Source organism: Atta colombica, unplaced genomic scaffold (genome assembly GCF_001594045.1).
Source record: "Atta colombica isolate Treedump-2 unplaced genomic scaffold, Acol1.0 scaffold198, whole genome shotgun sequence".
Taxonomy (NCBI): domain Eukaryota; kingdom Metazoa; phylum Arthropoda; class Insecta; order Hymenoptera; family Formicidae; genus Atta; species Atta colombica.
Genome location: NW_017259291.1, coordinates 593,904 through 617,251, shown reverse-complemented (window position 1 = coordinate 617,251; position 23,348 = coordinate 593,904). Strand labels below are relative to the sequence as shown.

The following is a 23,348-nucleotide window of genomic DNA, read 5'->3' as shown; positions in this document are numbered from 1 at the left end:
TAAATATAAGAGCCATCTATGAATATCTAAATTGGAATTAATGTTATCCATGACTTTGCATGTTGAGGGCTTTATTGTTATTCTTTTGCAATTACCGTCGATATTAACGGGGCATGTGGTTTTTGATTTTATTTCCTCCCACATCAAACATCAAACGTAATCCATGCCATCGTTGCCTGTAACATCCCATCGTATCTGTATATAATTCTCGCGATTCTCTCATGTTGGGCAAACAAAATTCCAAGGCAACATCATATTCCGCAACAATCGCGTGACGAGAAACAAAGAGAGAAGAGAGTGTATGTGTGTATATGTGTCCTTTGTCTGCGCGTTGTGTCCCGTTTCGAGCCCTTTGATCGATAAACCTTGTCTCTTCGCTTTTTGAATCAACCTCGAATTAATCTCGTCAAATATTAATGCCATTTTCAATATGGATTAATTTTAATCTCGGTTTAATGTTAGAAAACAAGCGATTTTATTATTCAGTAATACTCGGTTCTACAAAAAAAAATGTAATTTAATTTCAATTTTTATTCAATTAACTTTTTATTTTTTTTTCTAGTTCTAAAAATTGAAAAAAGATGAAGAGTAAGTTGAATGGAATTTTATATCGATTTATATTGAAATTATAAAAGAATCAAGCGAATAAATTACTATTAAAATAGAGAAAGTGATAGGGAATAATATTTCATCATTATAAAGTACATAATTATTGAATAGTACAAAATTTCAAAATCGTATTTTTTATACAAAAAATATATAATTTTAATATAAATAATAGAGAAACATTTAAGTTAAAAAATGACTTGGTACTTCTGTTAACATACTTTTAATCTTTCTCTCTAATTCTAAGAATTGGAAAAAGATAAAGAATGAGTTAAACGAGATTAAATTTAATCTCCATTGATAGAAATAGACGTTACATGACATGCGATTACGTCGAGTCTATCTTTTTTTTGCATTTTTGTTTTCATTCATCTTTTTTCTCAGAAGACTTTTCCAAGAAAGACGTATGAAGAAAACTCGTCTATGGCACGCAATTAAAATTTTCTGTGATAAGATGTATGCGAATGTTTATAAAGGCTTAGATTGAAATATTGATTGGGATTGAATTTATCGATTCGAGGGTCTAGAAACGTCTCATGCTAATTAAAAGTTGCTATTTGTGGCGCGATTATATGCAAATACTTCTAAGCTATCGTTCAGCTCGCGCTTCGCTTTTCTCTTCATCGCCTGCGAATGCACTCGTTGACACAACAGCGTGGATTCATTGTGAGAGAAATGTATGAATGGGAAACGCGCGCAATTAAGTCGTCACTTTCAGGTCTGTCATCTTCGGAGTGAGTATGCGAATTTAAGGATGTTCTCAGAATTTTTCAAATGAAGCGACGATACTTTAACGTGAAGCTAAACTTCTAACAGAAAACGCTCGACTCGTCGTATTTTTGCTCTTTTTCATTTTTTAAATTTCAATTATTTTTTTTAAATGTTACTTTTTGTCCCAATTTAATCCTTAGTATATATTATGATTTCGTTCTCTCTAAATCTTTTCGACTGGAATCTCACTCTAAAGAGTGAAAATTGAGTCAGTCTTGAACAAGAGTGGCTCAATTTTCAATCTTTAAAGTGAGATTTTACTTTTTAGAGCGAGATTCACTCTAAAAGTTTTAGAGAGAAGGATTCAATTATTTTTCAAGTGTTACTTTTAGTTCCAAACTTAAGTTATTTTATGAAATTATGTCTCTCTAAATCTGAATCTCAGTGGATAATTATTGATATTAGTGCCAAGTACGCCACTGGTAATCAGTGAATTAAATGTGAGATTCCTTAACTTAGCTAATCTTTATTAACTTTGTTTTAGTGCTTAAATTCATTGAATATGATATTGGAAGATAAAAATTAACGTGCAAATATTAGTATTTTAGTTATAATGATCAAATATTCTTCTTTTTTTAGTTAAACTTCACTGATTATTAGTGCAAAGTATACTACTGGCTAATTAGTGACTATTCACTGATTTAGATTTAGAGAGTAACACAATAAATTATATCTAGTAATTAATTATTAAAAATTATCGAGGCTTTTCCAAATTAGCGCTAAGAAACGTTGAAACTTAAAACCTTCGAGTCCCGGATGTGTGTTTTCGAAGGCGCAACGAAACGCCGGAAGTAGTACGATAGACTTACGATCATTGGTGTGGAATATTCGTTAGCTTCCGGGAAACACCGCGTTCGCTTCGTTAAATCCGATTCATGATTGCTTTTATGTTGAACTTTTGTATGCGGGTGCGATTTAATTTTATCATTTAGTCTCTTTATCTTCAGTTTTCAGCTGGCCCCGATTATCTCTTGGCTTGAATTAAAAAAAAAAGAGCAAATTGAAAAAGCAAAGACGAAACGAGAGACTAAACTTATCTCTTTCTTCTACCGGGTGGGATAAATCTCGGTATAAGGCTTTAGAAGCTAGGACCCTCTCTTCCATAACGACACCGCACGCCGTGTGGTAAACCACTCCAAACTCGTCGTTCCACCTGGGAGGCCTGTACCTTGGCTTTTATCGACGCGGGGCGGGCGGTGATGCTTTTGTCTTCCCGACAAATTCGGGACTTATAGCTGTGCGAAAATCGAGAGCTACATCAATGCCGAAGTCGGAGTGGAGATTTTGGAGGTCTCTTTTATCTTTATTTCCTACATGAAAGAGTGAGAGTGTGAGAGAGAGAGAGAGAGAGAGAGAGAGAGAGAGAGAGAGAGAGAGAGAAAGAGAGAATGAGAGAAAGAAAGAGAAGAGTCGTAAAGGATTTATGCATACAATTACATTACATATCCTCCTAATGCGAGAATCGGAAGAGGATCGGTTGCACCAACGTCAATTGACTATTCAATTGATTGGATTTTCCCAATTTACTTGTATCCCAAGTAAAGAATGACGTAATTTCCTCTCATAGATTAACTGTCAATTAATATAGAAATTTTCAACGTACATGTTTCTCCAGAGGATTTTGAATCACGTTGAATTAATTTGCTAAAAGTTTAAACATAATTGAAAATTAATACGTTCTTTCAATTTAGAAAAATGATTTTCATTGACATGTAGAATTTGAGTTTAAACTTTTTCAACTTTCAGCTTTTTAGATTTTCTTTGATCTGAATTAACAAGATTGCCTTTTCCCTAAATTCTTTAGAATGGAATCTGATTTCGAAGATTGTTTTGAAAAAGAGTGACTCAATTTTCAATCTAAGAGTGAGATTTCATTCTTTAGAGTGAGATTCACTTTAAAAATTTTAAAGAATTTTATCGGAGAATTGATCTTGAAAAAATTTAGCCAGTCGATGTTTAATTAACCAAGATTGTTGGTGCAACTTTCCCATAAACATCTCATCAATACATCGACGATGCTGTTGTATTTTACGATAATCATGCGACTTTTTTCGCAATAACGGAGTCGATTGTGTATCTTGAAAAGGTCGATCTCAAAAAGAGTGACTCAATTTTCAATTTTTAAGAATGAAATTCACTCTAAAAGTTTTAGAGAGTAGTGAATTTGCTCACTTTTTTGTAATTTTCACCTCGTTTCAAGACACAATTGGTTCCCAGATTGCGCCATCGTGATTAATCTAATGCTGCGCTGATCGAATCTATTGCTCCATTAACTTTTCGCTCGGGATAATCAGAATCTAAGAATTCTCAATGCAGTACGTAAAGCGGTCTATAAATCATAAATATCTTTGATATCTGCAATTCTAATTTAATAAATCGTTCTATTCACTTATCGAAGACTGATCATTTGATCTGTGACGGCTGCCTCTGGGAAATACCTCTAATGAGCGCTGTATGTAATCTTCGAATACCAAGCGATACAGTGACGGTCTAATTAACCCTCACCATGAAAGTATTTACTTGTATTAAAGTTCAGTATTATCCATTTATGTTGACCTGAATTATCGGTTTTAGTGAGAGTTAACGAGCCCATCGATCGCTGGCTTTTTCATCTTATTATGCGTTTTATGCAACACTTATGTCATACGCCCTTTTCGACAGTAAGCGATGGTTACTAACGTGATATTAATTTAATATTAACAGTTCATTGCGATTAATGGCAAGCATCTCTTAATAAATTGTGTAACTCGTAACTACTTTCCAAAGTAAATATTTCTATAGCTTCTTTTAGATTTGTTTCCCGATAGTATGTTGACTAGTTTACTGTTTATATCGATAGGTATGCTGTTCAGATACACTGAGGCCAAAAGTTTAGAAATACTTTTTAAAAATTGACAATTTTGGAATTAATTATTCAAATATCCAAAATTATTCAAATATCCAACAATTTTTAACAATAATTCGTTAGATCCAATAACCATTATTAGATCTGAAGAACAATTATTAAAAAAATACATTATTATAGATATTTAAATAAGTAATCCTAAAAATGTTAATTTTTTAAAAGTATTTCCAAACTTTTGGTCTAAAGTATATATCGCTAATAATTCTTTTATTTTAATTATCGAATTACTTTTTTATTTTACTCTAATACTGCCTTTTACATACAGATGAATGAAATAACGGCGATTGCGAGATGTCTATATATTATTGCCGACGCAATTCTGACGTAGAAATACACGCATGCAATTTTTCTCCCGATTGCAACTGGAAAAATCGCGATGTACTGCATTGCGGTGTATGCATAATACAGGTTGCACCGTGAACGAGAGTAGTACGCGCCGTATAAGCAAGACTGTGTGGGTAGAGCACACGTATATGTGCGCGTATGTATGTGAAATAACATGAATCTTGCACATTCTTCGAGGACGGTTACGCAAACGGTTTCCATTGAAACGGCACTTGGTTGACACAGTGAACGAATATTTAACGAATACAAATATCATTACAATTAAATTTTGCAGATCCTTCGATTCTCCCATCGCTAAAATTTCTGCTCTTAAATGTCATTCTCCAGTTTTATCTCGCTGACACGAACGGTTTTTCCTCGAGGAAGGATTAAATGTGAACAACTGTAATAAATAATAAACTATAATGCGTTGTAATGTAATGCAATGAGCCAGTATGCCACGGAAAGAACGATATTTTGCTGAAGTATTAAAAAATTTAATTAGATATAAATTTGAAAGCAATTTTATTGGAATTTTTTAATTAAATTAATTATGTAACAAGTATGAGTAATGCTGCAAAAGTTTTGACATTCTAGTAACTAGCCTTACAGAAATCTAATTTAATACTGAAAAAGTGATTAATTATTTCTTTGGAGTGTAAAAAGCACTAAACAATAGCTTTTAATACTTCAAATAATTAAGTAATTAATCACTACTTTCCAGTATTAATTTTTTTTAGAAGAGTTTGAGCGTTCTATGTACATAATTATCTTGATGATTCAACAAAATTATTTTCAAATCTATAAACCTAGCTAAATTTTTAGATATTTTTAGATAGATATTTTTGAGAAAATTGTCCTTTCTGTGCACGGTTTCGATGGTCTCGTTTCCTCGCGTGTCTTCCACACGTTCGATATGGCGACACGTTATCGGTCTGAAGTCTACTTTATCACCGCGTAATCTGGAGCATCGTATTTTTCCGTTCGCCTTATGCGCGTGACCTTGCTTACTTACCAGCGTACCTATTCTTTACATCTTTAATATCAGGAAATGACAGGATATCCTCGCGTTTGCAGAAAGTCCAAGAGGGCTGTTCTTGAAGAGAACGATCAAGAGAGCAAGCGCAAGTGCTCGATACCGTCGGTCGTCGTGACGCAGGTCATTAGACAAGACTACGATCAGCTACCGGAGCAGAAAATCCCGGAAGTCGAGAACACCAAAAGAAAGACGATGGAACATCCGTTGAACAATCGGCTGTCGCCGAAGGCTACGCCGATTACCGACGACTACGAGATTAGCAATCACGTTCTGGGCCTCGGGATCAACGGAAAGGTCGTGCAATGCTACGACAGGAACACAAGACAGAAATACGCTCTTAAAGTAAGTTTCCGTTTTAATTCTCATTTTGACAATTTAATTCTCCGTTGGTTATGTGGAATTTTGAATTTTCTATCAGCAACTTGGATCTTTGAGCTTTAGTACAGATTTTTATATTGTTAAAATTTTGAATTGTATAAAAATATAAAAAAAAATTCTGTATACTTGTGAAAGTTTTAATAAGTTTAATAAGTTTTTATTTAAGTGTTGTAAAGAGAGAAGATTGTATTTTGTTTTTATAAAGATATGTTAAAAGTAAAACTTGTGTCACAGAGTTTTTTGGATACATTATAACTCACAAGTTATCTAGTATTGAACCTTATCTATATAATATTGAATTTTTAACATCTTTTATTCATCACAAGTTACATTATATGTATATAAAAACTCGTCTCACAAATTATGGGAGCAACATTTTTATAATTATTGCGAATTCTTTGTAAAGTTAAATAAAATACAATTTTCTATAACAATAAAGATTCGTTAAATTTATTAAAAACTTTTATAAATATTCAAATTTTTGTGTCTATGACACTTTTGTTCATCACACATAAGCTTCATTATATGTGAAAATTAACTTATTTCTAGAATTCAATTTTAATTTTAGTTACAGCTATATTTGATTCGAGATTTTGAAGCATATTATCACCTCGATGTTTTCAATTATATATATTTTTATATGTAATGCATAAAATTTGAACAATTTTTTCTTCAGTTGATATGAAAGATTTAAAAAGAAGAATGAATAGGTGCAAAAATTCAGAAATTAAAAATATTTGAAATATTTAGGGGAAAAAGGAAAACATTGAAATTCGCGAGAAAAATGATTTTTTTTTTTTAATTTGTAGAGAGGGTCGAAGAAAAAATCTAAACTAAAAACTAAAAAATTAGATTATTAAAAACTAAAAAATTAGATTATTTTTCCAAAGGTAATTGAATCGTGTATTTTAAGAAAAACATACCATGATTTCGATTAATTTCAAAAAGTATATTTGTGAAGTCAACAATTAGGTGGAAATCAACAATCTAATAAATAAGTTTACACTTTATAAACAGTAAAATAATGCACAATTATGTTATAAAAATGATATACTTACGTGAAAAATATTGTTAAACACACTGTTTCTAAAAATATCAAGCCACATGTTTATTCAAACTCTGTTTCAAGTGCTTCGAATTTCTATAAAATAATGTCAAAAATGATTAAAAAATGCTACAAATCAATTTATTAATGATAAATGAAACTTATTATGTACAAAAATTTTCGAATTATTAAATAAGATTTTCACGCGCGCGAGATTGTATTTTCGAAATACGTTTCTAAAGTTGTAATATATCGGAATATTGATAATTAACGATTATAGTAAATTCCTATTCAATCTTCAAAACGTGCTGTGATCGGGAATTAGTAGTGGAGATATAAAACTTTTTTACCCCCTATTCTAATCTTCCTCATCCTTACGGTTTGTAAATGCCTAACGCTGTTTTATACAGCTCAGGCGTACGTAAGCTAGAGCTCGTGCTGAGGGTTAATATAATATAATTAGTTATTTTTTATCTATCAGAATTTACAATCAAATATTGACTGTACCTTCAAAGTCTAATTTGACGGAAAGTCAAATTTTCGAAACATATGATGATTTAAGGTCCATATTCATAGTCAGACCTTATATTTAAGGCTTCCTTAAATTTATCTTTAGATGCGCAGTAATCAATAAAATAATTCTAGAGCACCTGTGAAGATAAATTTAAGAAAATCTCAAATATAAGGCCTGACTCTATGAATACGGGCATTAGAATTTAAAATTAAGAGAAAGTTATCAAAATTAAGAAAAAGTCTACAAAATTTAAGCTGAGCTGTTCCACTTTTTGATAAACTTCAGCTTATACTTTTTATTTGCTCTTATTCTTTTATTCTTTTGTTTAGATATTAGATAAATTATTATTATACTGAAAAAAAAGATTTATTGCTGTAACAATTTAGATAGTAAAATAGTTTTTGGTTGTAGCAGCAAGTTTTTAATTGTGTTAGCCTATCGAAATCATATACTGACATTGCGGATAGGCTAACATAACTAAAAATTTGCTGTTTACCAAAAACTGATTGCTGCAGCCATATAAAAATGCTTTGTCATATTTTACTAAATTGTTGCAACAACTAATCTTTTCTTTCAGTATAGATATCGGATTTTTATGCAATTTTATATTTTTTTAGAAAGCAGATTGGAAAGTAACAAAAATAGAAATTTGTCTTGTTATAAAAGCATTCTAAAAATGCATATTATGCATTCTAAAAATGCATATTATGCACATTTGCATATTTTGTGCATGCTGCAAAAAATATCTGCATAAAAATCCGATGTCTAATTATTACATAGTTTATTCGGAGATGGAACAATCAACCTTTAGACAAGTATTTATAGTCGGTTCGTATATTTCAGACTGCCTTAAAGTGTTACGAATTAATCATATATAGCATCTTACTAAAATTTTGAAATAAGAATGGACTAATGAATATCGGCCTTAGATTCAGATAAGACTACTTCGAATGACTTCAGCTTTAGGAATAAGTTGAAAGTAACGCGTATACCTCGAAAAAAGAAAGATAACAAAACGTGTAAGGATCGAAGTGTTTTCTTATCGGAAGGCAAGGAACAAGTCATTACGCATCGGCTTTACTCGTCCATCGCGATACGCTTCACGCGTCCTCGGTTATTTTTAAAGCACGAGTGCGACGCACCGCCGTAGATCTGAAAGTGTTAATCCGTTGCGTTGACACCTCTTTGAAATAACGCCGCGTATCGATACATGCTCGGATCGACCGAGCGCGTTCAAACCGCGAGTCATCCTCTATTTATACTCCGATGATTTCCTCGTTGGACGATGTCGGCGCCTCAGGAAGCATATTTCTCCCTTCGAAGGTGGGTTGCAGCTGATTCGCAAAAAAAATCATTCCAACTTCGCGGAAACAATTTTCATGAGAAAGTTACATGTGAGCACGTTCTCGCATATCAAATCACAATCTCAATTACGAAACAATTTAGAGAACAGCTGCAAGGGAAAAAATATTTTTGCTGAAATATCTACAAATTTAGCTAAGTACATATCTGGAAACAGTTTTAACTATAAAAATAATTACGTAAAGCGCTCAAATTGGTTGCTATAGAATAAATTAAATTTTTTTGCATCAATGCTTAACTTTCGATCATAATAATGGATTATTTGGACCTAAAAAGAAAAAAAAATTATATAATCTATGCAATTGATACTATATATGAGATTCTAAAATGTAGGTAAAAAAAACTTTGAATCTTTTGTTATGAATCATCTGCAAAGTAAAGATTTACTTGCATTCTGTTCTTCAAACAGAAGTTTTAAAACTTTGATATAGTTTTTATAACTGTAATTGAGAGTTAAGAATTCTACAAAATTATTTTGATCATTCAACAAAATTATTTTTAGATTTGTAGCTAAAAAATTTGTTTGATTCTCTCTCTAAATTTTTGAATCTCACTCTAAAGAATGAAAATTAAGCCAGCTTGTAAAAGTAACTCAGTTTTTAATTTTTAAAAGAGATTTTACTCTTCAGAGTGACAATTCACTCTGAATGTTTTAGAAAGTTAGCAAAATTGTTCTTTCCATGTGAAAGACACTATTAGCTCCCAATAAAATTATTTAATATTGTTATTATGGAGCATAATTATAAGAAGCTTCAACTACAGATTTATATCCCGTGTGGTATCTCATTTGTCATGTGGAATGTGTGCACGTGGAATAGATAAGATTATTTTGTAGTCTTATTGGCTTTACGATAGGGATTATTTTAGCGGCTAGCAGACACGCAAAAATCTGAAATAGCTATTACCTGGTCAAATTAGAAAATTTGGGGAACTTCGTTCACTTAATATACTGTTGCCCGATATCTAGTTATATTGTTATTATTTGTATGAAGTTTTTTTTCATCCAATTTTTTGACAACATTTAAGTCCAGTTTCACAACTCATGCTTAACTCTTAATTGAAGTTCAATTTATTTATTATCTCTTCTCAATTCTAGAATTGGTAAAGGTAAAAGATGAAAAATAAGAAAGTTGAACTTCGGTTAAGAGTTAAGTGAGTTGTGAAACTGAGCCTTAGTATGATAAAGTGTTATATGTTTTATATTTGCGTTTTATATTGCGAGATTGCATATTTTGTAGCAATTTATATGATGCGTCGAAACAACATCTCTAATTATCAAAGTGTGTACAGAGAAAGAACGATTTTGTTGAAGTATTCAATAAAGTTGAAGTATTTGGCTAAATATAGATCTGAAAATAATTTTATTAAACTATAAAATAATTATGCAGGATGCTTAAACATAATGAGCAATGCTACAAAAAGTGTTGACATTTTACTTAATAACTAGTTTGAACGTCCTACATAATTATTTTGACAGTCTAACAAAATTATTTTCAAATCTAGCTAAATTTTTAGATATTTTAGCAAACTTTCTTTTCGTTATTTAGATATAATTAGTATATCTTAAATCTATAATAAGTATATCTATAATAAGTATATTTATAATCTTTAAATTTAAATTCTCACTCTGCGCAGCTGAATGTTCCTCGAGGAAAATTTTGTTTATTTTTTCATGCAAAAAGCATTTTTTCATGCAATTTGCCAAATTATTGTCTTATTTTATTACAGTTTGTCATGCTTCAACGAGCATTGCGCGTTTGCAAATCAATGTGGGACCGTTCGCGAAAGCTACACTTATAAAGAGATCACGCAATTTCTATGAAACCAGCCGGGAAAATGATTTGATGGTAGTTTAACATGGAATGTTGATCGCTATTGCAAGCTATAAAATGTCGATGACCGATTACGAGCGTCATGTGACGCTTGCATGAGAGCCGCGGTAATTTCCTGTCGTCTTTTTGGATTGATATAGAATATAACACGTCTACTTATCCGCCCAATGAATTTTATGTACGTCATAGTAGAATTTTCATTATCGTAAGTGCACCACGTACATTATATTGTGCAACATGATTAAACAAGATTATTTATTTCTGAACAGAATTTAATAGTATTTTTTTTTAAATACTGTTTAATATAAAATAAGAGCAACTTATTTAAAATATTGAATAAAAAATAGATCAAAAGAAATGAGATATTTAAAATAATAAATACTATATAATTCGATCTTTTATTTTTTTAATTTAAAATACGTATTTTAAATAACTTTATTTTAAATACAATCCTACCCTGTTCATAATGCGTTTTGAATTGCGCATTTTTCATTTTTTTTTTTTACTTTGTTATATTTTTTTTTTTTTTTTTATATACATATCTAGCTAGTTATGTGATTCAAAATTTTGTATTAAATGGCATTTATTCTTTATAAGCGTTTTAATACTTCGGTTGCCATACTTGAATGACGCGTAATTTCCTGTTTATGGAGTGTTATTTGCTCGATTAAAAATAGTTTTACTATGCATTCGGAAAGTACGCTGTCAGTGCTATTCAACACTATTGTGTCATTACCTTTTTATCGTTCATTAGACGTAAAATAAAAGTAGAATGATGCAATAGTGTTGATAGCATGTTTATCGAACACACCTTAGTAAAATTATTTTTAATCTGGTAAATAATACCGTCATCTACAAATGAATAACTTTTGCGGAAAATTACGCGAAATCATCAATGTATTGTTTCCCGCATTCTAGATATTTAAGACATTGAAGAAACAATATAAATTACATTAAGAAATTTAAAAAATCAATGATATTAATGTATATAATATCTATATAATATAATATAATATATTATGTAATAATATATTTAATAGTATGATATAATATAACATATTAAATTTATTAAGTTCAATATATCGAAGTCAGCTTAGCAATCAAAAAAAATTTCATCAGGCATTAGTAATGTCTGTAATAATATTAATATCGTCATCTTATCTTAAAATTAATAATTTACTCCTATATAAAAAATTCATACATTTTTTCTCGCGAAAGAAATTTCGGAAGTTTACTTTTCTTTAAGGCATATGATTTTTTACGCAAAGTTCGATAGAGAGATGTTTTTTTCCAGAGCAGAGTCTAAAGATCAATAGTATGAAACACTTCTCATCGCGTCCGTCTATAAAAACTCCGTCATGAGAAGATATTGCGCCGCGGCTTCTCGGGTTTGTTAGAAAAATAATCAAAATAGCCTTCTCACGTGAAAAATTTCAGCGGTACGTTTGCAGTACCGAGAATTTACCGCAAAGATGATTTTTCGCGGCGTCGCGTAGGACGCTGCAGTTTTCAGTAACTCTCAGCGTCGACTGTAAATATCTACTTATCTCTGGTCTTCGTGGAAAGTGTCTTTTTATTTTCACAAGAAATATGGGAATCTCTCAATAGCGATATTTCTTCATTGCAACGGATATTTACCCAGAGCTCGGTCGTATTTCCAATAAATTTATTTAAAATATATATTTTAAATAAAAGAGAAATTAGAAAGTTATTTAATATTTATTATTTTAAACAACTTCTTCTGATCTATTTCTTATTCGATATTTTAAATAAGTTTTTGGAACTTATTTTATATTTTTTATTTCGAATAAGTCATCAATTTTTTAAAATTTTTTATTTAAAATAAAAAGCGAGCTATTTTGACATTTTAAATAAAAGTTATTATATATTTTAAATAAATAAAATGCATTCCAGAGTTCTATTTGGCTATTTCTTATTTTATATTTTTAATAATTTCTTTCTTTATTTCTATTTCTTATTTAATATTTTACATAAATTTTTGGAACCTATATTTTTATATTTATTATTTCGAATAAGTTGGTAATACCATTCTTTTATCGACTCCTACGATTTTATATTTAAGTTTCTGGAACTTATTTGATATTTTATATTTTAAATAGGTCGTATCGAAATTATTTTACTGAGCTCTGCATTTAACGTTAAAATTGTATCATCTATCATTATTGACTCTTTTTCTATTTTTAACATTAATATTATATTTTTTGTAAAAGATAGATAATATTTTGACTTTTTATAATTATGTCCTTTTAATAATTATTTTGAAATTTTAATTTTGCATTACTTTTTTATTTTTGTAGTAATTTATTTGTTTGTCTTTTTAATAAGTAAAAAACGTTGGTATTTCCAGTGCTAAACTCTTTATTGCGCATTTTACTTATTAAAAATATCGTTCTCTTCTCACTTGTCAATACACGTGTAATGCGAGATAAAATTGCGAAAAATCACGTGCGTTTCAGGCACTCTCGATATACTAGTCATTTTTTTTTCTGTCTCCCTCTTCTTCTCTCTCTCTCTCTCTCTCTCTCTCTTTCTTTCTCTCTCTCTCTGCTTTTTATTCTCTATCATTACACATGTCGTTCGCGTGTCGTAAGCGTTTAGATTCGCGATTATTGACTTCTCGTCACGCATTTTTCCAGCGGAGCATCGTTAACTTCTTATAAAGACGCGTTAATGCAACACGCGTGAATCCGGCAGAGCCATGATGGTGAAAAGAAAAAACAAAAATTTTGCATCGTACCCGCGGTTCTATATATATTCCTCGATGATCTCATCCTTTCCGGCGTGAAAATGGTCAATGGCATCGGAGAATGCTATCGAGGGGATTCCGATGGTCGCCTATCGTCGGAGGTCAAAGTGACGCGTCGTTAAAACTGACGCGAGAGTCAAGTCGCTATATCAATTCCTTTACGTATCAAAGCTAATGAATATTGACGGGTCGATCGTGAGATACGAGCAGATCTTTTACTTTTCACTTTTTACTTTTTATTTTTACTGTATAAATACGCTTCAAAATTTAAGTTTCTGAAGTATAATAAGCGTAGTAAGTTTTAAATCGTATAAGATATTTGCCAAAAAATCGAATATGAAGTGAATAAACTATGATTAATTGATTCCTTATGGCTGGCTTACTACCTTTTATATTTCAGTGATTATAAGGGCTATGGCATACAAATTGTATGCTTCAGAACTTAAATTTTGAAGCGTATTTATACAGTAAAAATAAAAAGTAAAAAGTGAAAAGTAAAATATCTGCTCGTATCTCACGATCGACCTGTCAATATTCATTAGCTTTGATATGTAAAGGAATTGCCATGATTAATATCTCAATATAAGGTAAAATTTGGCACACAGTTCAGTTCCAAAATCGAGCGCCTAAAAAACGGGTGATTTTTGCAGTCACTTTTTCAGGAAAACATAAATATAAGAATGGATATATAGGGGCATGAATATATAGGGACATGAAGGCCATGACACACAAAAAAACTTAAGGCAGTAAGACGTAAGTAATAAGGAAATCAATCATTTACTGCTTACGTTTTACTGCTTAAGTTTTTTGTATGCCATGACCCTTAAGCTAATTTTACAAGCCATTTCTACTGTGCTTTTTGTTTCCTGTTTCTTGCTGTTTGTCTCTGTTTGTCTCTTATCTTTTTGGCCAATAAGACAAGAGGCAAACAACAAGAAACAGAAAAAGCGTATTGTAGAATTAGCTTTAGTCTCGAAATACTTAAGCAGTAAAATGTAAACGCAATAAGGAAATAAAATGTTGGATTTGTTACTGTTTATGTTATGACTTTACGATTGCTGTTATTATTGGCCGATTTGATTACTATTTAACGTTTTACTGTCTTACGTTTTTTGAGGGCTTATTTTACCACACCTTTTAACATCCTTGATGCTGTTATTATCTGAATAATTTCGACTTATCTTTTCTGATAACGCTTGGCATAATAAAGTATATGCTATATTTTTTGCATATTTTATAATAACTCGTAATATATTAAGATATAAATACAATATCTTTAATTATCATAGTCGAATATTCTCTAGTAAAAATCTTTGCTATTGAATAATATAACAATATTATATAATAATATTATATAATATTATATTATAACAATATAATATAATAATATTGAATAATATAACATCGAATCGATGCGTACGACGGAAATTGATAGATAATTATTGGCAGACAAGTAAATATTAAATATAGGGAATTTATCAATTATTTATGATTGAAAATTCTCATTTGATGCAATTTCGATAAAAAAATTTAATTAAAATTTTTTGACGCGAGATAAAAAAATTCTTCACAGTAGCAAGCTGGAATTAATTTTGTGATTATTTTTATTTTATTATTTTTTTATTGAATTTCAAATTAGTATATATTATAAGTTTTATCATTGTTACATGCGAATTATTTTAATTAATCTTCTTCTTGATTTATCCTTTTAAGAATAAAAGCATTGTACAGTTGATAATTATTACGTAACATTATAACCGTTCTTATAGTAATCACATTTTTATTGCATCAATAAATCAGAATCTCTTAGTAATTGAAGATTACAAACTGTTTATTCAGAATTCGATTTCATTGACATATATTATTCAGATATTTTGCAGATTTCTTCCGTAATTTAAATGACGTTTTAAAAATAATTTGACATTATTTCTTAAATAGATAAAAGTGCCGCGATTAATATGGTAGATTGATTTTTTTATACAGTTTGAAGAAATTGCCAGTCTGGTCCGCGGAATTGCCGTTTGAAGTTGCAGGAAGCTGTTACGTCATGTACGAGTATTAATGATTAATAGTTTATCTAACAAATGTGTCCAACTGACACAGATGCTTCTTCATTGAAAGAATTTGCACTAAAACATCATTGAAGCGTGCAGTTAATAGAAATCAACTTATCAGCGATTCTATTTACTTTATTCCGATTATTGCAACGATCGATGTGCGGATTACATAACATTGCGGAATACGGCTACTATTGACCAAGAATAACAATGCGGACAACCATTCACAAGATGTTTTCACATCCATCCACAAGGTGTTTCCTTAATTATAATATTTTGCGACTATAATTACAAAACTTTTTATAATCAAAAGGCTATAAAACGAAATTTGTATCATCAATGTTTTGAGACATCATGTGTGTATTAGAATATTTAACAACACGTTTCTGACAAACTCTACAAATTGCGCGAAGCAGATCATTTTAGAACTGTTCTTGTAGATATCACCTATTAACAATGTCTCTATTGTTTTTTCCATCTTTTAACACTTTACATGTCATTCCTATATTTGAACGTGTGAAATTTACATTAAAAGTCTCGTTACTTATTTGCGAGTGATAGTCTTGTTTACCTGAAAAATGATTTTACTAGTAAGACATTAAAAAATAATTAAGTATTTAAAATAATATCAAATACAACACTATTAATAACATTATTAATAATATTGATAATTAATATAACGCACTATTATAAATATTAATAATATTAAAATAATACACTAAACACATATTAACAATATTTATAAAGTAATATGTTAAATTTTTTTAATTTATTGAAGTCAGCTGAGCAGTCAAAGATCGATATTCACAATCAGTTCTTATTTTAAGACCGTTTCAACTAATGTAATCTTAAGATGCTAATACAACTTTCTGGTTGGTTCATGACATCTTAAGACTATATTTAAAACAGTCTTAAATAAAAAAATCAACTACGAATACCGGCTAAAATGTTAAAAACAGAGTCAAAGGAAAAGTAGAGAATTACTCAAACGTTATTTAACTTTAACTGGCGTTTCTGTGAACAGCTCTGATCGTTTTAAAGCAACTCAGCAGGTGGCGAAATTACATTTCAAGTAACGTGTATATCGCAATGACACAGTGCATGCATCGGCTCGTGCGATGATGATTCGTACATGAGTGGCTTTAACATTCAATAATTAAAAATTCAATATTTGTCGACGTTGCGGCCGTATGTCGCCCCATTTCGTCGTGAGCCATTTTCGTATTACTACGAATTTGCTCCCTGTTGATTGATCGCTGGCTGTCAGCCGGCCAATATTTTCCTTTTGTTGATCGTCATGCACCATTTTATACCTAACCTACTTTTGTGGAAATTCTTGAATTTAAAACATTATGCATTTTCCATCGAGGAAAAGGCTCCTTTGTATTGTGATTTCCTCTCGGATTTCCCTAAACGAATAAAATCACATGATTGACGTATATTTTTCTTAGAGGATTACATTGTATCAACAATTTAAAAATAAAATAAAGAAAATCTTCCTTTTTATTTTTATCTTTCTGTGATATTTTTCTTGGAAACTAACAATATTATTGCTCGCGTAAGCTCAAGAATTTTACCTTCCGTTTTTTCGCAGCGCAGTAATTTATTGCGCGAAGGATTACAAAGAAAGTCGCGTTTCAGTAAGAAAATATTGAAATTTGTTTGAATGAGAAACCCCTTTAGGGATTTGATAGTGGCGCCATCTTTTTTGCCACTCAATCCCATGACATTGACAAAAAAGTTTTAGCCCTTAAAATAAAAACATGTCCTCAAAAGATTAATTACAGATTTATTCTCCTCAGTCTAAATTCGTTTCAAAATAGTGTAATTAATAAAAATTGCATAATACGAATACAAAGTATTGTAATAAAAATTTACTTCATCTCTGATAATTTATGAATGACACAATTTGAGATATGTAAGTATTTCGTTATACATTTGTATTACTGAAGAGGACTCCAAAATGAATTGAAACGTTCAAAACAAGACATTATTTATCGACAAAATATTCGTAACTTTCATTATTTTAAGATCTTGCATCTGATAACTTGCGTTGATTCTCATTATCCTTTTATTTATATTAGTTATGTTTATATAATAAAAATTATAACAATTTTATATAATAAAATTATATAATTTTTAATGTTAAACCACATTAAAAATTATACAATTTTTTTATTATATAAAATTACTAATTTTTATTACAAAATTTTATATTATGCAATTTTTATTAGGGTAACTCCAGTACATACTCCGATATATACACCTATCGAAAACTTAATTTATTAAATATTGTTTACTATGTTTAAAGTAAACGAACTATATCAGTAAATACTTTGTATTGTCTACTATTATGAAAAAAATATTGGAAATCCAAAATATTTATATTCGTATTAAAAAAATGAACTTTTTTAAATCCTTGTATTTTTGCCGTATATCCCATAGGGGTGAGATACATGGCTACTAGGGAGAAAGGGTTCCAAAATTTACAAATAATTCATATAAATAAGTCGTAAAATGACACAATAACTTATAAAATGTTTATAAAATTTTATTAAGGAATAAGAATGATAAATATATATATAAAGTAATAAATAAGCATTACAATCTTCCCACATTACAAGTGTTATGATATGAGGTACATATTTCGTGTAATGCGTTTTATTGCATTTAGTGCATTTAGTGATGTATTCAATCTGGGCATAAATCCGCCCGCTAAAAATGCTGTATATCCCAAACAAATGAGATATACAAGACAAATTAAACAAAAAATACAAAAGTACTATATTTTGTTATATAACATGCTTTACTATTCCTCTACATTCATGTATCACGAAATAACTAAGTCTTTTGCACGTCCTACAGTAATCATTTTGTGTAGATTATAATTTATGATAGCGTTACTTATAGTGACAAATATCAATTCAACTCACAATAATTTTATTAATATTAACAGTAAGAAACTGAAATCAATACTAATATAACATAATACTAATATAACATAAAGGCATGTAATAAAGTAATTGCGGAAAAATTGCTCCCATTCCTTCTATTTTTTCTGACTTCTGCGGCGTAAATCCCAGCGTAATGTATTTGCCGGAGTTATCTTATATATTGGGTATGTGTTACTGTAAAAGGTATAATGATAAGGAAACGAAGCTGCGTGTACCTTGTTTCCAGATGATTGATGATTTTTCCGTGATGGATGGAAAAACTTTTCTAATTCTGCCTAACGTATTATATATTACCGCGTAATGATCTAACAAAACCGGAAAGGCAATCGATCATGTGTTTTCACAAGCATGACGTCGTTGCTCTGCAATGGATTACGTTGTTGGCTTTTATAGCCAACGTGTAAAGTCTCCGGAGTGTACAGAATCGTAGACGAGCATACAATTTGATCTGTCGCCAAGAACCATCAGAGTGACAATCCCGCACGTTCATCCATCCGTCTATTTCGCATGGCAAGTAAACTTGTACGCCGTGACGTGCTAATCTTATTAGCATAGCTCTGTTACGGCGTCCGGTATTAGTCTTCGACACACAATTGCTTCGATATTTTTCTTACGCGCCTACGTGCAAGGACGAGATCGATAAAGCTTATCTGTGGAAGATAAATCTTCTGTAAAATGCAAGGATTTCTATTAGTTCGTTCATTTCTGTACACCCATGTGGATAGCTTCGTGATTTTTGTAATTTCAATGAATCTCACTCTAATTTTACGACATACCTATTCATCATGTGACGTATCTATTCAAGTGTACAAATATATGCTTTTCGCCTATATGAACGAATAACGCCAACGCAGAATAAATATATACGAAGGAATAGTATCGTTCTAATTATAAGCACCGAAAACTGTATGATTATTATGCAATTTTAAGCACGAATTCGAGGTATAAATATAAATGTGTCTATCTATTAATTACGATAGATTTTTATTTTTTAATATTTTCATTGCCATTGAGTATTGAAAGATTTAAAATCAAGAAGCATCGTGGTTGTTTAATATAAAATATGCACAAAGATTACTATATAAAAAACTACATAAAATATAAATATGTATAAATAAATAAAAAAGTATTATATATTATTTAATATAATTTATTATTATGCATTTTATAATATATTATAATTTTAGAGGGAGTAAATGAAACTGTTATAAATCGAAATATAACGGATCTTTTTGTAATTGAAAAAGATTTAAATAGAAAAATAAAAAATGAATAAGTGATTCTCTATTTTTAATAAATCTAATGTATTATTTTAATATTTTAAATGTTTAAAATAAAATCATTTTTAAGTGAATACTATAATAATAAAAGCGTCCATGCTTCCACAACTGAATGACAAGATCCAATTGTGGAATGGTCGTCATTCAGATACGAGATATGATACGGCAATTCAAGTGTCAAATATCTTGTTTTGACACATATATTGAAATAGCCTTTTGCCTCACACAATATCAAGTTTTTAGCCTTACACAATATCAAGTTTATTATAATTCTTAATGTTATTTAATTTTGTGAAATATCTATTACAGATTTTCTCCTTCACGATACTCGCAATATCTTTTCATTCGCACATGTTGTTGATTCCGACGACTTTTGTTTTCGGAATAGTTACAAAATCTTGGAAACCGGTTCTCTGACTTGCTTTTTGCTATCTCATATCTGGCATACTCCGAATACCTTCGGATCGACCAGTCTACAAAAGCGGATCATCCTCTTCCGTTTAACCATCAATTTTGTTTTAATATTTTGCATCGGAGATATTTCAACGTAAAATAAGTTTACTCTTTCAAGAGCTTTGATGAAACGATACTCACGCTGATCTCATTTCACGTTAGAGCTGTTTCAAAGAAGCATCAGATTCCTTCGAGAAATGCATTTTGATATGATGACGTGGCATCAATCTGGTTTCAGTCCCCCGCATTGCAACGGATGTTTCAATTTAAAACAGAAAATAGTCATCATTAAAAAGAATAGTATTTATTCTTCCGAGCTTTTAACATAACAGTGTGTGTAAGCGAATGATAATTACACTGAATACACTTGCGAATCGTGCTCGTTACTCTCGTCGTTTGTTTTTATAATATTTTCGTATAAATTAAATGGTACATTAAACATCTCAGATTCTTGAATAACGCCTGAAAATGTGCTGCAAGTTTCCTTCTTGTTACGAGTGATAGCTATTTTAGTTTCCCAACGTGTCACAATAAACGTCTGCGGTAATTGTCTGCGGTAAATCGTATAATTGTTAATCCGAGAAGATCGCACTTGAAAAGAGTATAATTACGTCCGAGAGGAAGGCGCTAATGCTCTGCTGTACTTGTGTACACTGTGTGCTCGATTGCTAAAAAATTTTGAATGGCAAAGCGGTATGACTGACCAATTGATATTGTGTCATCAGCAATTTGCGTGTCATTCACCTTCGTATAAAAGAAAACCGATTTATTCATTAGTTTTTACACCGCGTGCTCGGTTATAAACACGGAAATAATATCTAAGTTTTAATGATGATTTGATCAATTTAGAGATCGTCTTTTTTTAATTAAAACATTGAAATGCGGTAAACTATAATAATAAGCGATCAGAAATAAAATATTTTTTGCGAACGCTGAATGATTTCAGGACAACATGCTAAGTTTGAAGCAATATATAATATTTAGTATTTTAATTATTTTATAAAATTTTTAATAATACAATTATTTAATAATGTATCAATAAATATAAATTTAAATATTGGATTAAAGGCCTCTTAAAATTCAAACAAGGAAGTAATTAAATAGGGTAGGTCAATAATTGGGTCAATAATAATTCGATGCGATTATTATTTTAATTAACTTTTTAATAACATCTTCGTGTAATTATATCAAATATAATATACATTGTTGTGACAAACTCTGGCAATTTGTATATTTAATGTAATTACACTAATATATTGTATTTTATTAATAGCACAATAATTATCACAGAGTATTGCTCTTAATTATTGCCCCCCTTTAATTACTTTATTTAATAAATATATAAATATATAAACTTAATGAATGAAATTAAAACAGAAAAAAGACTAAATATAGCAGGATAAATTTTATTTTACCATTTACATTTGCAGAGATTTTATTTCTATATTTAATTCAAGATTTAAAAACAAATGATATGACATTTAATGAACATATTAGGTGTGGGAAAAAGTTCGAGGCGTTTTTCCCGTTAGACATTAAAAAAACGCCACGAACTTTTTTCCATATCTAATATTAAAATGTTATGCTTTTATAAAAGCAATAAGATTCGTCAACGTCGACATCTGTATTGGATTTTTTGTTGCATGTGCATACGTATTCCTTAAAATTTCATATCATTTTTGTGATATTATTAATTTTAAATTTATTCGTTTATCAAGTTTGGATAGTTATTATCAATTATCGCGTTAATTATGTAAGACGCGCATGTTCTGGTACTACGATTTGCCACTGTGAGAAGAATGTGAAAAAGTCTTTATCTGGGAAATCCTCATGATGTCGCTTTTTTTTATGATAAACACAGTCGCACGCTGAGTCAAAACTTTACCTGCTAGTTGCACTATAATGTGAACGTAATGGAAATGCAATGCAAATAATATGAATGATAATTTCTATAAATCTATAAATAGATCTTTGATTTATAGATGAATCTATAAATTGATAAATCATTTATCAAAATCACCGATAAATTCATCAACGGCGTTTGAATTATTCGTTAGTGACAGTAATAATAACTTATTAAATATTAAAAATTACTTCTTGCTGATATTGCGAGAATTTATAACAATTAAGATCTTTCGATTTTCATGTTTAGTAATAAAATTGAATCTTTTTTACTTTTATTTTTTTGTATAGATTTTTTTATATAGATTTAATGAAATTTTTATAAAATGAGAGAAAAAGAGTATGTTAAGCTAAATGGCACATATTTTCAGGTCCTACATGACTGCGCGAAAGCACGGCGAGAAGTTGAGCTTCATTGGAGAGCATCAAATTGCAGGCACATAGTTCAAGTTAAGGATGTGTATGAAAATTCCTATAGCGGCAATAAATGTCTGCTGGTAATCATGGAATGGTATGTACAAGAAAACGTAATATTTTTTAATGTAGCGTGGCGTCATTTATTGCAAGCATGATTCTTCAGATTTATATTCAACTCTTCTTTTTTTGCAGTATGGAAGGCGGAGAGCTGTTTCAAAGGATACAAGATAGGCAAGATGGTGCTTTTACTGAAAGAGGTATATCTTCAGCGTTCGCAGTCTACTAAATTTTTAGAAAACTACATAAATTTTTTCTTTATCGTATTTCTTTGCAGAGGCTGCGCAAGTGATGTACGAGATCTGTGTCGCCGTAAAGCATCTACACGACATGAATATCACTCACAGAGATCTAAAGCCTGAGAATCTTTTATATTCCAAACCTGGTAAGAAAACGAGTTACATATGTCTCAAAATACCATTTATTTGTTTTTTTATAAGTCGTAACAACTTGAAATTATTATCACTCCGTAACATTTTACGTGTTAAAGAATTAATCATGTATTATCACAGACCTTGAAGTTACAGTTGTGGAGATTACGATAATTTTATCTATATGTACATCGAAATGCATGTAATATCATACATGCACGAATACAATGTATAAATAAATTATATATTGTTATTGTTAGTTTTGCAATTTTGCATTTCTAGTAGCGTGCTATTAGTATGCGAATAGAATAATA

At 30.1% G+C, this 23,348-nt stretch overlaps 1 protein-coding gene across 2 annotated transcripts in view; it reads left to right on the top strand.

Moving 5' to 3' along the window:
- The window catches only part of LOC108686997 (MAP kinase-activated protein kinase 2), a 28,244-nt gene that overhangs the window by 3,005 nt on the left and 1,891 nt on the right, over nucleotides 1-23,348 (top strand). Inside the window, exons 2-6 of one of the 2 annotated variants that reach the window (XM_018192554.1) lie at nucleotides 2,325-2,667; nucleotides 5,684-5,987; nucleotides 22,561-22,700; nucleotides 22,799-22,863; nucleotides 22,941-23,048. In XM_018192554.1, coding sequence (XP_018048043.1) covers nucleotides 2,639-2,667; nucleotides 5,684-5,987; nucleotides 22,561-22,700; nucleotides 22,799-22,863; nucleotides 22,941-23,048 — 646 coding nt within the window. In that variant the 5' untranslated portion in view covers nucleotides 2,325-2,638. Of the gene's footprint in view, nucleotides 1-2,324; nucleotides 2,668-4,648; nucleotides 4,764-5,683; nucleotides 5,988-22,560; nucleotides 22,701-22,798; nucleotides 22,864-22,940; nucleotides 23,049-23,348 lie in introns of those variants that run through there. The other variant, XM_018192553.1, reaches the window with a different exon arrangement.